We start from the raw sequence: 17,500 nt of genomic DNA, 5'->3' as shown, positions 1-17,500 counted from the left end.
AAGATAGAAAATAAGAAAGGTCTTTAATCCTTCCCTTCTTTCCCTCTCCCCACAAAAAGAAAAAGAAAATAAAAGAAAAACAGAGAGAGAGAGAGAGAGAGAGAGAGTGAAAATAAAGTCAAGGTCTCTAATCTCCCTCCACCCCCCCTCCCTCCCAAACTTCCCTACGCCCGCATCCCCCCACCAAAAAAAAAAAAAAAAAAAATCCCACAAGTAATCTATCCTCACTGATAATCTGGAAGGAACACAACACACACAACGCACACAACGCACACAACGCACACAACACACACAACACACACAATACACACAACGCACACAACACACACAACACACACAACACACACACACACAACGCACACAACACACACAACACACACAACGCACACAACACACACAACACACGCACACGCACACATACACACGTTCCCGACCACAACACAGACACAGACGCGGGCCAATTCACGCGTCAGTTCCGGGGTTGTTGCCGTGATAACAATGGAAACTATAGGTGGGGAGAGAGGGGGGAGGTAATGGGGGAGGGAGAGGGTTATTGGGGTAGAGGGGGAGGGGGTTAAAGGGGAGAGAGAGAGGGGGTTAATGGGGTAGAGGGGGAGGGGGTTAAAGGGGAGAGAGAGAGGGGGTTAATGGGGTAGAGGGGGAGGGGGTTAAAGGGGAGAGAGAGAGGGTTAATGGGGTAGAGGGGGAGGGGGTTAATGGGGACGAGGGGGAGGGGGTTAATGGGGTAGAGGGGGAGGGGGTTAAAGGGAGAGATAGGGGGTTAATGGTGAGAGGGAGAGGGTAATGGGGGTGGTAGAGTATAAGAGGAGGAGGTGGATACGAGGAGGGGAGGGTAGGGGTGTACATTAGCGGGGGGGGGGGTGTATGAAAGAGGCTGTCAGGGAGAGGGAGTGGTCTAAGGGAGGGAAGTATGATGCAATGGGGGTTGCTGATGCGTGCCAGAGAGAGGGAGTATATGGGGGAAGGGGGGAGGGGTGGTTGATGCCTATCAGGGGGGAGGGGGAGAAAATAAACGAATGAGGAAGTGAGGTTAAGTAATGGGGGAGGGGAGGGGAGGGAGGAAGGAAAAGGGAGAGGGAAGAGGGGGGTGGTTAGAGCATCTCGGAGGAGGGATATAAGGGGGGGGGGAGGAGGAATGGCGTGTTATAGGTGTATATCAGGGAGTAAGAGGTATAAGGATGAGTGGTGGTGGATATCAGGCGAAGGAATAGGTATTTATAAAGGGGGGGGGGGGGGTTTACCAATAAGAAAAAAATAAAATTATAGCGCATGGAGAGAATTAAATACATATCGAGGTTTGGCAGAAAGTAAAAAAGAAAAAAAGAAGTGACCGACATAATACAAGAAAAAAATGCAATAACTATAGTTACATTCTAACGAGAAAAATGAGGCGACAAAGCCAAGCGAAATGAAACTTAATATGAAGTCATGATACATCTCATCCACCCAAGTTCATATCTTCACCTTAACTCATTTTTAAGCAGGCGAAAAGTTAAGCTAAGTTATATGGAGATATACGGTTTAGAAAACACACACGCTTTAGAAGACAACGCAGATATTATAAAACTAAATCCGATGAATAACTAAACACAAAAAAGCACGCATAATATAATCCACTAATCTCACACATATACATTTCCCCAATTCCAGTTCACTCGGATGTGCGTGCGTGGGTGCCTGACTGTAAACAATGCAGTTGGAAAAAGTTGACGTATTTTCCGCCCCTGTGTCTGTGTCTAAATACGTTGGCCTTAGAACCGTTATACTAACTACCCACCTATCACCTTTTCCCTTCACTGTCCAATAAAATGAAGCACAGTCCATCAAAATCGACTGATAAACACATTGATTAACGATATCTTTATCCCTTTGCATGGTCAAATATGCATGAGCGTTCCGACGGGCGCGTGGAACGGTGTTAGACTAGAACATGCAAGGTTTTGTGAGTCCTCGATTTTTTTGGCACGATAGAGAAGGAGAGGGGGGAATTAGATGGTGTTTTGAGTTCTTCTTCTTATTATTATTATCGTTTGTTCTAGGTAATTGTATTTATGTTTACGTAAACACGATATGTCTTTTTATAAAGTGGCAAAATAAGGTTCATAAAGCTAGTTATCGGGATAGTGTAAACATATTCTTTAAAAACGTGTCACTTGCGTTATAGGAACTCATTATGAAATGAAAATTTGTCAGGAATGTAATGAACGCAATATCTAAGTATCGATGACTAATATATCCCAATGCTGACTTTCATATTTGTTCAGACACTTTCACCTTACTCATAGCAGTCACTGTATTTCGAAATACTCTTCACTTGCTAATAAAGGGGTTTAAACACAGCAATGAGGATTTACAAACATCTTAACACTAGTTTAACAGTGCCTACCATCCACTCAGGTCTGGAGAGCAGGCACCACTTACGTTAAAAATCATTGGGAAGTTACTTAAAATACCTGTGTGTTATGGCAAGTCCCTCTCGTCTCTTATTTATCTTTGTTATCATCATTTTTATTATTTTATCATATTCATCATCAAGATTTGTATTACTATTATCATTTTCATTACTATTATCATTATTTTATGTCCGTCTCTAACACTCATCCCACGAAACGTTTAAAATGCACGACATGAAGGCAAGAAAAAATATATAATACATATACGATAACGTGACGCGACACAGAATTCACACACTGTAACACATCCTCCAGAAGTTCGTAAAAGTAGACACAAAACAGCTCCAGATTCCACTTAATAAAAAAGGACTCCATGCAGGGTACGTACGCCTACTGTCATTACTTGAGGTTCCACGGACATGGCGGTGCCGTTGGTGTCTTTGAGTGCGTCCACCTTGTTTGTCGGAGTGAAGAGTCGACTCGACATCCACAATCGACGTCAGGCAAGCTCTGTTCTCGTCCTCCGCTCGAGTCCTCTCCCTCGCAGGCACTGGCCTCGCTATACCGATCGGGTCGTCCCACGTTCAGCCGTGAACGAGAACTTTTTTGTCCTCGTCTTCTTCCCTTGGCACTTGTTTTGAACGGTGAACGGATAAAATAAGGACTGGGGAGGGTGGTGTAAGTAAAGGGTAGTAGGGTAAGGCAACACGTATGAATCTAGAGCGAAGGTATAAAAAAAATAGGGAAGCAGGTAAAGGGAGCGAGGGTAAGGGAGGGGAGCGAGCGAGTGCGGTGTGTCCCCTCTGGCGTCTGGGCGACCAATGAGCTCGCTTGTAAACTTCACTCGCGAGTCCACAGGTGCGCTGAGGGCTGTGAAGGGGCCGAGGGCTGTGTCGCCGACGACCAGACTGCCGCGCTACACAAACACGGGATATGGGGGAGGAGGTGGAGTGTCAATATGTGCATTGCTACATTTTATGCTGCAAGGGTTGAAGCTCGGGATATAGTCTCAATGAAGAGCATCTCGAGCGGTCGTGTACAATCTGAAGTATTCATTTGCATATCAAAGTCAGCAATTTAGAGAAGAGAAATAAATACCTTCCCCGCATATGTTTAAAGAAAATTAATTTACAATATTATCTATTAACTCCCATTCCCTCTTGTATAAACCGATCAAGTTTCGTAGCGCGATTGACAAGCCGGGAGTCAAACCGGAAGTGGTTGACAGATATCTCCGCCCTTCAACTTTCACTATTTTTACCTTCTAAATCTAGCAATCTTGACGGTTATCAAAAACAGTCGTCACGTTCATTATCTTCAAAAAAGAAAATGAAAAGAAATTACCTCTCCCCCAAGGAACTCCCAGATACAATGAGTTAGCGTTTCTTCTGAAGGTCAAACCATTTCCAGGTGAATAAGGACTGTTATTTCCGAGCACCTTCCACCTGATGGGGGCGTGGTCACGGGGGAAAAACTATTATGGGAAACGGGAAGAAAAGTCGCGGAAAAAAATACGATGTACGCAAAAAAAAAAAAAAAAAAAAAAAAAAAGTAAATGCGATATTTCCTTCAGAAAATGAAATAAAAGAAAAACGAAAAACAATAAAAAAAAAAACTGTGATATTTCCTTCAGAAAATGAAATAAAAGAAGAACGAAAAACGATCATTAATTATTTCAAGTATATTCAGAAAACATATATATGAAATACTGTAACTTTCCTCGTAAAATGGTTATCTAATAGCTATCATAACAGTTAGTGCATGATCATTCTAAACTGACCAAAGAAGCTGCCCTCCCATAGAAAAACAAAAAACAAAAACATATAAGATACTTTCAATTAACAAAAAAAAAAAAAAAAAAAAAAAAAAAATCCTGTTCTTATCTTTTACTAAACATGATAAGCCTTGTTTCAATCTCAATCAATTTTTGTTTTCACTCTTCTATAACATTACGACCAACCAAGGACACAAAATAATTCTGGAAATTGTCACGTCTTAACTCTTATCAAAACTGATAATTATTATTATCATTATTATCATTATCATTATTATTATTATTATTATTATTATTATTATTATTATTATTATTATTATTATTATTATCATAATTATTATTATCATTATCATTATTATTATTATTATTATTATTATTATTATTATTATTATTATTATTATTATTATTATTATCATTATCATTATTATTATTACTTTTTTGAGATTCAATAAGCAACACCAATCTTTAATTGCCCTGAAATTCTACCAACGACATTTTCTTTTCAGGAACAATAGATTAATACTGAACAAAATATATAAACTTAGTACCAGTAGGCAAGCAATTCAAACGTCAAACAACCACAATAGGTAGGTAGGTAGGTAGGTAGGTGTTGTATTTCGTGTAATATAACAGTGTTGATTGTGAGAGAAGTTGTAGTGTTATAGCGATAAATTTATTTAGTGTCGCTTTGTATTGCAATGGTGATGATGATATAATGAAGAGAATAGGCCTATTCCTGTTATCGTGATGATAAGCGGAGCTGTATCCTGTAATAAAAATAATAATGATAATGATAATGATAATGATAATAGTAATGATCATAGTAATAATAATAATAATATTATTGATAATAGTAATAATGATAATGATATTATTGATAATGATACTAACTATAATAATAATAATAATAATAATAATAATAATAATAATAATAATAATAACAATAACATTACTGATAAAATAACAACAAAAGCAACAATAGTGATAATGATAATAATAACAACAACAACAATAATACTAATAGTAATGATAATAATAATAATAATAATAATAATAATGATAATGATAAATGATAATAATGATAATAAAATAATCGAATAAAGCTTATGACGTGTTTAATGACTCAATTCAATTAAGACTAAATATGAACTGGCCTCGGACATTAATTAACGTACAGAGAAATCACTTACCAGTTAGAAAGAGCAGTTTACGTGGTCGAGCAAAACTCAACAACAACAACAACAAAAAAAGTAAATAAACATGAAACAATAGAAAGAAAAAAAAACAATGTCACGCTATCACACTTGCAAAATTAGAAGTCAAACAGTAATAACTTTTGCCGACTTTTGGTGGTTCTTAACAAAGGGCGAACAGGCCAATTGGCGGTCCTGTAATTATTGGCCTTTACCTTGTTGTTAAAAAATCATCACGTGTGTTTGTGTATAACATACTATAAATAATGTGTATGCGTATTATTCGAATGCATATCTGCTGGCCATTTGTCATCCATCAGAGACTGGGCTGAATATACACTACAATGTCTCTAAACCAATATTTAACTCTTCTATCACGTATAAATGCTGCAATAGAAGATCCAAACAAATATTATTTTCTTTTTATTCTCAGCTTGACGACGGTATTTAAAAAAAAACAACCGTTTTATAGGGTAAAACAACGATAATAACAACAACAACGGCAATAGCACCACCAACAACAAAAGCAAGAACAGAAACAAACAAACATAACAGTTCAGATGAACCTTAAAAAAAAAAAAAATATGGAAAAAGAAGTAAACAACACACCTCAGGCAACGGCAATCGAATCGACCAAATCGTGGAAAAAAAAAACGAAAAAAAAACGACTCAATTACGGTGACTAATCTTCGATACGATCGCTGGATGAGTCACAGGTCGTGTCATCGAGGGGGTTAACTTGCTGAAATAACTGCAAGTCACAAGTTCCTTTATTTTATTCTCTCTTTTGTCCTCTCTCTCTCTCTCTCTCTCTCTCTCTCTCTCTCTCTCTCTCTCTCTCTCTCTCTCTCTCTCTCTCTCTCTCTCTCTTTCTCGCTCCCTCCCCCTCTTTCTTTCTCTTCCTACCTCTCTTTCTCTCTTTTTCTCCTCCTACCTTTCTCTCTCTCTCTCTCTCTCTCTCTCTCTCTCTCTCTCTCTTCTCTCTCTCTCTCTCTCTCTCTCTCTCCTCCCCTCTCTCTTTTTCTTCCTACCCTCTCTCTCTCTCTTCCATCATCATCTCTCACAGATTTGACCCAAAGATGTTCTACTTGTTGCCTCGCTCCTTCCCCTCAAGACCTCCCCCCTCCCTCTCCCCCAACCCCCTTTCACTCAAAAACTCGATCCAAGACCATTGAGCTTAATCACTGTACTAACTACACCTGTCGACGTGTTGCAAACGCAATTTCGATTTTGGTTCCGGAGCCGTTTGCAACTTTCAACTCCCTCTCCTCCTTCCTCTCCTCCTTCCTCCCAGTCCCTTTCTCTTTCCCTTCCTCTGCTCCTTTTGTCTTCCTTCGCTCTATTTCATCTTCCTTGTCCTCTTTCCCTCTACCTTTCCTTCGTTTCCTCATTCTCTCTGCTTTCCCCCCCATTCCGTTCCTTCCCTCTCCCTTCCCCTCTTTTTCTCTCTCTTCCCCTCCCTCCCTCTTTCCCTCTCCCTTCCCCCCATTCCCTCTTCCTTCCCCTGCCTCCCTCTCCTTTTCACTCCCTTCCCTCTCCCTCCCTCTTCTTTCCCCTCCTTCCCCCTTCCCCTCCTTTCGCTCCTTCCCCTCTCCTTTCCCCCTTCCCTCTCCCTTACCTTCCCTCCGTTCCTTTCCCCCTATCCGTAGCTTCCTCCTCCTTTCCTCTCCCTTCCCCTCCATCCCTCCTACCTCTTCCCCTCTTTCCCTCTCCCTTCCTCTCCCTCCTCTCTTATCTCTTCCCTTATCCCTTTCCCTCTCCCTCCCCCTCCTTTCCCTCCATCTACCTCCCTTCCATATCCCTTCCTCTCCCTCCCCCCACCTCTTTCCATCTCCCTTCCCACTCTCTCTCCATCCACCATCTCCGCTCCCTCTCCCCTTCACAGCCCGCATTGATCTCCTCACCGCCAGCACAGGTGAGGGTCTCGCAGAGTAATCAATAGAGGTGTCCGAGGCTCACACAGTCGCGACAGCCCGCGCACCTGAATCCCTACCTGACCCCAAGGCGGGAAAGGGGTAAAGGGGAAAGGGGGAAAGGGGAAAGGGGGAAAGGGGGAAAGGGGGAAAGGGGGAAAGGGGGAAAGGGGGAAAGGGGAAAAGGGGAAAAGGGGGAAAGGGGGAAAGGGGGAAAGGAGAAAGGGTTAAAGGGGGAGAGGAGAGAGGAGGAAAGGAGAAAGCGGGGAAGGAGAAAGGGGGAAAAGAGAAAGGGGAAAGGGGGAGTGGCAGGAGGGGAATTGAGTCAGGGAGAAAGGAGAGAAGGAGAAAGGGGAATAGGAGGAATGGAAAAGAGGAAGGGAAAGAAGGAAGGGGGAAAGGAGGAAGGGGGATAAAGGGGAATAGGGGGAATGGAAAGGAGGAAGGGAAAGGAGGAAGGGGGGAAGGAGGAATGGATAAGAGGAAGGGAAAGGAGGAAAGGGGAAAGGAGGAAGGGGGAAAGGAGGAAGGGGGGAAAGAGGGAGGGAAAAAAGGAAGGGAAAGGAGGAAGGGAAAGGACGAAGGGAAAGGTGGAAGGGGAAGGAGGAAGGGGGGAAGGAGGAAGGGAAAGGAGGAAGGGGAAGGAGGAAGGGGGGGAGGAGGAAGGGAAAGGAGGAAGGGAAAGGAGGAAGGGAAAGGAGGAGGGGAAAGGAGGAAGGGAAAGGAGGAAGGGAAAGGAGGAAGGGAAAGGAGGAAGGGAAAGGAGGAAGGGGGGAAGGAGGAAGGGGAAGGAGGAAGGGAAAGGAGGAAGGGAAAGGAGGAAGGGGGGAAGGAGGAAGGGAAAAGGAGGAAGGGGGAAAGGAGGAAGGGGAAGGAGGAAGGGGAGAAGGAGGAAGGGAAAGGAGGAAGGGAAAGGAGGAAGGGAAAGGAGGAGGGAAAGGAGAAGGGGAAGGGGAAGGGGAGAAGGAGGAGGGAAAGGGGAAGGAAAGGAGGATGGGAAAGGAGGAAGGGAAAGGAGGAAGGGGGAAGAGGCGGGGAGAAGGAGGAAGGGAGGAGGAAGGGAAGGAGGAAGGGAAAGGAGGAAGGGAAGAGGAAGGGGAAAGGAGGAAGGGGGAAGGAGGGAAGGGGGAAAGGGGAATAGGAGGATTGGAAAGAGGAAGGGGAAAAGGGGAGGGAAAGGGGGGGAAAGGGGGAATGGATAAAAGAAGGGAAAGGAGGAAAAGGGGGAAAAGGGGGAAGGGGAAAAGGGGGAAGGGAAGGAGGAAGGGAAAGGGGAGGAAAAGGGGGAAGGGGGAAAAAGGGGGGGAAAAAAAAGGGGAAAGGAGGAGGGAAAGGGAAGGGGAAAAGGGGGAAGGGGAAGGGGGAAGGGGGGAAGGAGGAAGGGAAAGGAGGTAGGGAAGGGGGAAAAGGGGGGGAGGAGGAAGGGAAAAGGGGGAAGGGAAGGAGGAAGGGAAAGGAGGAGGGGAAAGGGGAAGGAAAGGAGGAAGGGAAAAAGGGGAAGGGAAAGGGGAAGGGAAAGGAGGAGGGGGGGAAGGAGGAAAGGGGGAAGGGGGAAAGGGGAAAGGGATGGGAAGGAGGAAGGGGAGGGAAGGAGGTAGGGAAAGGGGAAGGGGAAAAGGGGGAAGGGGAAGGAGGAAGGGGATAAGGAGGAAGGAAAGGAGGAATGGGGGAAGGAGGATGGATAAGAGGAAGGAAAGGAGGAAAGGGGGAAAGGAGGAAGGGAAAGAGGAAGGGGGGGAAAGAGGGAGGGAAAAAAGGAAGGGGAAAGGAGAGGGGAAAAGGACGAAGGGAAAAGGTGGGGAAAGGGGAAAAGGAGGAAAAAAGGGGGGAAGGGGGGGGGGAAGGAGGAAGGGGGAAAAGGGGAAGGGGGGAAAGGGGGGGGAAAGGAGAAGGGGAAGGGGGGGGAAAGGAGGAAGGGACAGGAGGAAGGGAAAAAAGGAAGGGAAAGGGGGAAGGGGGAAAGGAGGAAGGGGCGGGAGGAAGGGAAAGGAGGAAGGGACAGGAGGAAGGGGAAGGAGGAAGGGAAAAGGAGGAAGGGAAAAAAAAGGAGGGAAGGAGGAAAGGGGGGGAAAGGGGGAAGGGGCAGGAGGAAGGGAAAGGAGGAAAGGGGCAGGGGGAAGGGAAAAAAGGAAGGGGAACGGGGGAAGGGGGGAAGGAGGAGGGGCAGGGGGAAAAGGGAAAGGAGGTAGGGACAGGAGGAAGGAAAAATGAAGGGAAAGGAGGAAGGGGGGAAGGAGAAGGGGCAGGAGAAGGGGAAAGGAGGAAGGGACCGGAGGAAGGGAAAAAAGAAGGGGAAGGAGGAAGGGAAAGGAAGAAGGGAATGGAGGAAGGGAAAGGAGGAAGGGGGAAAGGGGGAAGGGAAAAGGAGGAAGGGAAAGGAGGAAGGAAGGAGGAAGGGGAAGGAGGAAGGGAAGAGGAAGGGAAAGGAAGGGGGAAGGGACCCGGAGGAAGGGAAAAAAGGAAGGGGGAAGGAGGAAGGGAAAAGGAGGAAGGGAAAAAGGGGGAAGGGAAAGGAGCAAGGGGAAAGGAGGAAGGGGGAAAGGGGAAGGGGGAAAGGAGGAAGGGAATGGAGGAAGGGGAAGGAGGAAGGGGAAGGAGAAAGGGACAGGAGGAAGGAAAAAAAGAGGAAGGGAAAAGAGGAAGGGAAAGGAGGAAGGAAAAGGAGGAAGGAGAAGGAGGAAGGGAAAGGAGGAAGGGGGAGGAGGAAGGGAAAGAGGGGAAAGGAAAAGGAGGAAGGGGAAAGGAGGAAGGGAAAGGAGGAAGGGGAAAAAAGGAAGGGCAGGGGGGAAGGAAAAAAGAGGAAGGGAAAAGAGGAAGGGAAAGGAGGAAGGGAAAAGGGCGGGAAGAAAGGAGGAAGGGAAAGAGGAAGGGAAATGAGAAGGAAAGGAAGAGGAAAGGAGGAAGGGGGAGAAGGGAAAAAAAGGGGAAAAAAAGGAAGGGAAAGGAGGAAGGGGAAAGGAGGGAAGGAGGAAGGGAAAAGGGGAAGGAAAGGAAGGAAAGGAGGAAGGGAAGGAGGAAGGGGAAAAGGAAGGAAGGGGAAAAGGGGGAAGGGAAAGGAAGGAAGGGAAAGGAGGAAGGGAAAGGAGGAAGGGGAAAAAAGGAAGGGAAAGGAAGGGAAAGGAGGAAGGGAAAGGGGAAGGGGGGAAGGAAAGGGGGAAAAGGGAAAGGAGGAAGGTAAAGGAGGAAATGAAAGGAGGAAGGGAAAGGGGGGAAGGGAAAGGAGGAAGGGAAAGGAGGAAGGGGAAAAGGGGTAGGGGAAAGGAGGAGGGAAAGGAGGAAGGGAAAAAAGGAAGGGAAAGGAGAAGGGGGGAAGGAGGAAGGGAAAGGGGGAAGGGAAAGGAGGAAGGGAAAGGAGGAAAGCAAAGGGGAGGAAAAGGAGAAGGGAAAGAGGGGAAAAGGGGGAAAAGGAGGAAGGGAAAGGGGGAAAGGGGGGAAAAGGGAAGGGGGAAAGGAGGAAAGGGGGGAAAAAGGGGAAATGGGAAAGGGGGGGGGAGGAAGGGGAAGGAAAAGGAAGGGGAAAGGGGGAAAGGGGAAAAGGGAGGAGGGAAAGAGGAAGGGAAAGGAGATGGGTAAAGGGGGAAAGGGGGAAAAGGGAAAGGAAAGGGGAAAAAAGGAGGAAGAAAGGAGGAAGGGAAAGGAGGAAGGGAAAGGGGAAGGGAAGGAGGAAGGGGAAAGGAGGACGGGAAGAAGGAGGAAGGGAAAAGGAGGAAGCAAAGGGGGGGGAAGGAGGAAGGGAAGGAGGATTAAAAGGAGGAAGGGGAAGGGGGAAAGCAAAGGGGAAGGGAAAGGGGGAAGGGGGAAAGGAGGAATGGGAAAGGAGGAGGGAAAGGAGGAAGGGGGAAAGGAGGAATGGAAGGAGGAAGGGAAAGGAGGAAGGGAAATGGAGGAAGGGAAAGGGGAAGGGAAAGGGGAAAGGGGGAAAGGAGGAAGGGAAGGGGGAAGGGAAAGGGGGAGGGAAAGGGGGAAAGGGAATGGGGGAAAGGGAAAGGAGGAGGGAAGAGGGGAAAAAGGGGAAAAGGGGAAAAGGGGGGAAGGGAAGGGAGGAAGGAAGGGGGGAAAGGGGAAGGGGAAAAAAAAAAGGGAGAAGAACAAATAAAAAAAATAAAGGTGACAAGTTTCTTGGAATAATATCCTCACCTGTATTTAATATTTTTATTTCGAGATATCAAGAGTGAAATATAGCTCCTTCATATAAAAAAGATCTTGAGAAGGGTTAATATGACCTAAGTTGTCATATATACCCTTTATTTTTGTTTTTTTCTCTTTAATTGATGACAGGTTGGCTGATATTTAGTTGATTAAAATAGTATTGACTCTTTGGTGATATTATTTGTATATACATATTAAATATTATATATTTATATATTATATATATTTATATATATTTGTGTGTGTGTGTGTGTGTTGTGTGTGTGTATTTGTAAACACACACCAACACTTATATATGCTTTTTTTGGACATGAATATTTATTTTTTTTTTTTTATATTTAAATTATTATATATTTATATATTTATATATATTTTATGTGTGTGTGGTGTGTATGTGTGTATATCACACACAAGATCACAAACCACACACTATCACACCAACTACACACCACACACACAAAATTTATTTATATTATTTATATTTTTTTATATATATTGTTGTGTTTTGTGTGTGGGTTGTGTGTGTTGTGTGTGTGTGTGTGTTTGTATTTATTTATTTTTTATTTTTTTTTTGTTTATCAACATTGGTAGCTATATTTTTTTATCATTTTTTTTTAAGTCAATTTCAAAAAAACTATTTTTTTATTTAAAGGGAAAAACCAGCATATATATATTATTTTATATTCATTCACGAAATAAACCTTTTTAATATTTTAATTTCTTTGGAATTTTGGTTTTTAATTGGGTTTTTGATTTTTTTTCTTTTTATTGTATTTTTTTTTTTTGTTTTTTTGGTATGGGTTATTTATATTTGTTTTTGGGGTACTTGGGGGTTTTGGTGTAATGGTTTTGATTGGGGTTTTTAATTTGGGGGGGTTTTGTAAAAAAGGAGAAAAAAAGACAGAAAGGAAAAAGGGAAAAAAAAAGAGAAGAGAAAAGAAAAAGGGGAAGAGAAAAAAGGGAAACCGGAGGGGAAGAAAAAGAAAAAGAAAAAAAGAAAAAAAAAAAAAAAGAAAAAAAGGAACAAAAAAAAAAAAAAAATAAAAAAAAGAAAAAACAAAATAAAGAAAAAAAAATTCAAAAATAACAAAAAAAAAAAAAAAAAGAAAAAAAAAGAAAGAAAACAAAAAAAAGTAAATAAACCCCAAAACAAAGTGAAAAAGGAGACGCAAAAAATTGCGCAGTAAGGAACGGGGAACGACAAAACAAGTAGCTAACGAAATTCGGCTACAGGCACAAAAACATACCACCACCCCTCCCTCCCTCCCACCACTCCCATCTCCCCCCCCCGCCCCGCCCACTGCCTATCCCCATCCCCTATCCGCCCTCCCCCCCCCACCCTCCACCCCTAAACAAACCCCACCAACTCCCTACCCTACCTAAATTCCCCCCCCCTTCCCCTTTTCCTCCCCTTCCCCCCTCCCCCTTTTTCCCCTTCTCTTTTTTTTTTCCCTCCCCACCCCCCCCTCTCTCCCCTTTCTTCTCCCCACTCCCCCTCTCTTACCTCCCACTCCCCCTCCCCCTCTCCTCTTCCCTCCCCCCCCTCCCCTCCCTCTCCCCTACCCCCTCCTCTCCCCCTCCCCCTCCCCCTCTCTTCTCCCCTCCCCCTCTATCCCCCCTCCCCCCCTTCCCTCCCCCTCCCCTCTCCTCTCCTCTCCTCTCCCTCCCCTCCTCTCCCCTCCCCCCTCCCCCTCCCCGATCAAACGCGCTGGAAATGAGGCAGTTAAACCCTAACAGCCTCGTTTCCTCTCGCTGCAAGGTGCCGGTTCGCTGATTTACCGCGTTAATCAATCTGCAACACCCCCACCCCCTCCTCAATCCCCACCTCCCCCCATTGCCATTCATTTAACGGTTAAAACATTTTATTTTTTTTTGTCAAGGATGAAATTCGTTCTCTTTCGTGTGTGATATAGATTAGAATTCGATGTGTTAAGAGAGATAAAAATGTATTGAAAATGAAATAAGCTGAGAAGAAAAATTAGAAAAAAACTAAAGCAGGAAAACAAATCATTATGTTTGTATATTGAAATAACAGTAATAAAAAGAAATATGTTAATGATACTTTGTGACTATTTTATTCTCTTATCTGAGACTTATCGAATGGTGAGTCAGACCTAATACTGAATCTAAAAAAAAAAAAAATAAAAAAATAAAACCATTTATGGCGTATGAAAATGCACTCTAAAATACGTAATAGGAAATATATAGTGTTTATGTGAACATGCGTGTATGTGTGTATCTATCTGTATCTATCTATCTATCTGTCTATCTACCTTTCGTCTGATACCGATGACCTCTGTAATACGAATCAATTAGTTACTGCAAGGAATGAACGTCTAAGTAATTCCTAAGTAAACAAACGCAACCAGCTAACTAATTCTCAACTATTGCCTAACTTCAGTCTAACAACTTAATCATCTAACAAGAGAGTTGAGGACAAAAAAGTCATATAAATAACCTTTAAGACATGTATTTGAGTCATTCTGGCCATGCAAATTATATGATGAAACTGAATGTTTTTATATACATTATATCGATCTATCTAAGAATCTATATCTATCTGTTTATTTGTTTATCTCTCTATCTATATGTGGTCATTAAACAGATTTTTTTTTAGAAATTGTCACATCTTTATCACTGTCGGGTACACACACACACACACACACACACACACACACACACACACACACACACACACACACACACACACACACACACACACACACACACACACATACACACACACACACACAGACACATATATATATGTATATATATTTTTGTGTGTGTGTGTGTGTATTTATATATGCATTTTTGTATACATCTCTCTATCTATCTATATATCTATCGATCTATCTACATATATATTGCGAATAGGTGGTTTACACCTGGTTCTGAACCTTTCTCAACAGTGACTCAAATGTCTGTCCTAGCCAATTTAGGCGACCGTATATCCTCACGAAGTTACACACTACTTATTCGTGCCAGGTGTAGGCCTTGAACAAATGGAGTTTGCAGAAATCACTTAGTTCAACATTACACTCCAAGAGGAAAGTTGTTTCGTCACCAACCCTAGAAAAGACCGATATAACTAACGACTTTTGATTAGAACTGCATTATTAGTACGACAGTCACACTTGGTAATAATGGTCGAAGAGAGAGATACTGAGAGAGAGGGAGAGAGAGGGGGAGAGAGAGAGAGAGAGAGAGAGAGAGAGAGAGAGAGAGAGAGAGAGAGAGAGAGAGAGAGAGAGAGAGAGAGAGAGAGAGGGAAGATAAGAATATGGAAAGCGCACTATGTTTGCTTAGACTATGGATCTGCAGGTTTTATCTTATGCCCAAGGATGATAGTAAACAACATATACTAAAAAGCGGGTACATAATTTCATTCTCTTTCATCTGGATTTCAAGACGAGTCACTAAAGACATTTGGAATGATACTGAAGGTCTTATAAGGAGTGACATTTCTTTTTTTCATATTTGTAGACCTGTTCTTTCGAAATAGTAATTTCAGAGAACACGAACGTACAAAATCTTTCAAACTGGAGTAGTGAATATGGCTACCAGAACATGTGAACATTACCAATACGTACTCTGCTCTTGGCCTAATATATGTACACATACATGACCATCCACACGTAAACGGAATGCAACTCAGTAAACGGTTCATGAGAAAGGAAGATAATATCTCGAACGAGTGAGCTTATGGAGTACCTATCTAGTGCAACAAGGATCAAACCGTCACCATTCTTTGCTAGATGAAGTACCAAGGCTCCATGAATGTAGAAAATGTATTCTTCAAAAGCGCCAGGCCTGGAAAAATTCAGGATAAAAAGAGGTTCATGAACTGATACATCAAAAGCATGGGGAAGTAGATACAATCTGGGGTTCAAAATTTATTCAACCTTTAAAGTATTGTACATACAAATGCATGTATGTATATGTGTATGTATGAATGCATATCGTCTTGTATGTTAATAAGGACTATCACAGTTAAACCATGTTAAACCTAACAGCTCCTCCCTGGCCTTACGGTCCACACGGTAGAATAATACAATCAATTAAAATGTGCTCCGTTTAAACGCTTCACGTATGTTCGTTTACGCTACTGGGGAAAAAATGCCATACCTCCTTCCACACTATACTTCAGGCAACAACAGCAACATCCATTAAAAGCTTTAAGTTGAGACAGACTTCTCCGTTGAGCTAATCATTCCAGTGTTTATTAAATTCTCCTCATATCGGTAAAGAGATGGACGAGGTCAGATTCTGGCGCGTACATTGGCTGACTATCCCTCAGTAAGTGCTTATAGTCTTGGCAGATGTATGAGGCGATGGAGCGTAGGTGACCCAGTGCCTCCTTGTCTATCTGTGGCAAAAAGGATTAAGAATATTTGTATAGAATTGAATAAAGAATGGATAGGTAAGTAAAGCTTTATTCTGTGTCATCTTAATAAAGCTGCAGAGTGATACGTGAGGATATGAAAATGGTAAGTTTTTAAAATCTAATTCTTAATTTCTTTCCCTTTCAGTATCATACAGGAGTCCCTTGTTGGGAGACGCAGCGAACCTTTGCCAGTCCCCTCACGAAAGCCACGAAAAAGAAATAGAGAGACAAAGGGAAAAGCAGAAATAAAAAGCTCACCTCGAGGAACTTCTTGAGGCGATGTCGGCGGTCGACATATTCCTTTGGCCGGAAGTCCTCCGTGTCCTCTAAACCGGAAGCGCCGTCGAGCTGCTCCTTGCGAACAAACAGTTCCTTCTTCTTTTCCTCGACAGGCACCTGCTCCTTCTGGCACCTCACCGTCTCCGTCTGCAGGGCATGGATCACGGACTGTCGACTCTGCAGGAGCTTCTCCAGGCAATGCATTTGGTGCCGGACGTTCGCCGAGAATTCTCCGAGGACACGCTCGTAGTCCTTCAGTTCCTCCAGTTTCTCGGCGCAGAAGTAGATCTTAGACTTCTTCAAGACCTCCAGATCGGCCGCCCCTTCGTTCTCCAGGCTCACCTTGCCGCCCTCCTGCAGGTCCTCTTTACGACTCGGGAGGATGAACAAGGGCGCCTCCCACTCGTCCTGCTCCTCGTCCTTGTGGGTCGAGATCTCGCCGCGCGCCGCCTCCACCGCCCTCAAGACGCCGAAGCCGACGGGCAGGGCGGCGACCTCCTCGACTTCCTGCTCGTGGCGGCACTCGGGGCACTCCAGCGTTGACCCGTAGTGGATGCCTTTGAGGCAGCTGGTGCAGAAGGAGTGGCCGCACCCCAGGTTCCTTGGACAGGCGTCCCTGTCGTCGAAATTGCCGTAGCACACCTTGCAATCCATGGTTTTGCGGGAACACTATCAACGGTGACAAATTCAGGAGAAAAACAGCGATACCAAATATGCCGGAACCTGTTAACAAATTATATGTGATTTATATATATATTCTGTATTATTACTATTATCATTATTATTATTACAAATGGTATGACACACATTAGATTATTTTTTAGCGCCCATTGCATGTAATATATTTCAAAACTAAACATTCAGACATTCTTATTCATGCTAGCTTTTTCTTAAAAACTTCATAACGTGGAAATTGTTTAGTCTTTATGCTGTACAAGCGAGAGGCAAGAATAAGGATTAAGTTTAATCTTTTTCGTTGGCTGACGCTATATTCAGAACACGAACCTATATTCTCCACACATACACACACATTTAAAGCATGTTTAGTAGGATCACCAATCCACCTTACCTTCTCTTCCGTAAGTGCAAATACAAACAGTAAGAAAAGGACCTCCTGCTATGAACGTAGTAGGAAGAAGCACTTCTATGGAGGGAACCAACTTGGCAACTGCTACCAGATCCACAGCCAGTCCGAATATATAGATTCTCGATCGTCTTGTTGCAACGCGTTAGCCCCATCTCTCGGGTTTTCCTTCTCGCTAATACGGATTATTTGCGTTAACGCTGTAATTTCAGTATTTAGCGTTGAAGAAGATGTATGTGTATCTTTTTTTTCACTCTATATTTCAGTGTTAAAGGATTTTTTTTAACTGGAAAGTCTATTGTTTTGA

At 43.7% G+C, this 17,500-nt stretch overlaps 2 protein-coding genes across 6 annotated transcripts in view; both read right to left on the bottom strand.

Annotated features, from left to right (window-relative positions):
- Positions 1-3,248, bottom strand: part of LOC125044558 (ninjurin-1-like) — a 29,703-nt gene extending 26,455 nt beyond the window's left edge. For 3 of the 5 annotated variants that reach the window (XR_007116498.1, XM_047641262.1, XM_047641265.1), the window contains exon 1: positions 2,803-3,248. Coding sequence is in view for 4 of the 5 variants with exons in the window: in XM_047641262.1 (XP_047497218.1) it covers positions 2,803-2,901 (99 nt within the window). In the remaining variant the exon portion in view is untranslated. The remainder of the gene's footprint in view (positions 1-2,802) is intronic. The other 2 variants (XM_047641264.1, XM_047641263.1) reach the window with 2 other exon arrangements.
- A 12,084-nt stretch (positions 3,249-15,332) lies between these two features.
- Positions 15,333-17,270, bottom strand: LOC125045096 (tripartite motif-containing protein 59-like). Its single transcript, XM_047642197.1, has 3 exons — positions 17,179-17,270; positions 16,089-16,832; positions 15,333-15,812 (listed from the first exon to the last, which is right to left on the bottom strand). Exons 2-3 carry the CDS (start codon positions 16,761-16,763, stop codon positions 15,669-15,671), a joined length of 819 nt encoding a protein of 272 aa, XP_047498153.1. The 5' UTR covers positions 16,764-16,832; positions 17,179-17,270; the 3' UTR covers positions 15,333-15,668.
- Between the last annotated feature and the right edge of the window lie 230 nt (positions 17,271-17,500).

The sequence above is a fragment of the Penaeus chinensis genome, chromosome 36 (genome assembly GCF_019202785.1).
Source record: "Penaeus chinensis breed Huanghai No. 1 chromosome 36, ASM1920278v2, whole genome shotgun sequence".
NCBI lineage: Eukaryota > Metazoa > Arthropoda > Malacostraca > Decapoda > Penaeidae > Penaeus > Penaeus chinensis.
Note: the sequence above shows the minus strand (reverse complement) of the source record. Positions and strands in the feature narration are given on the sequence as shown.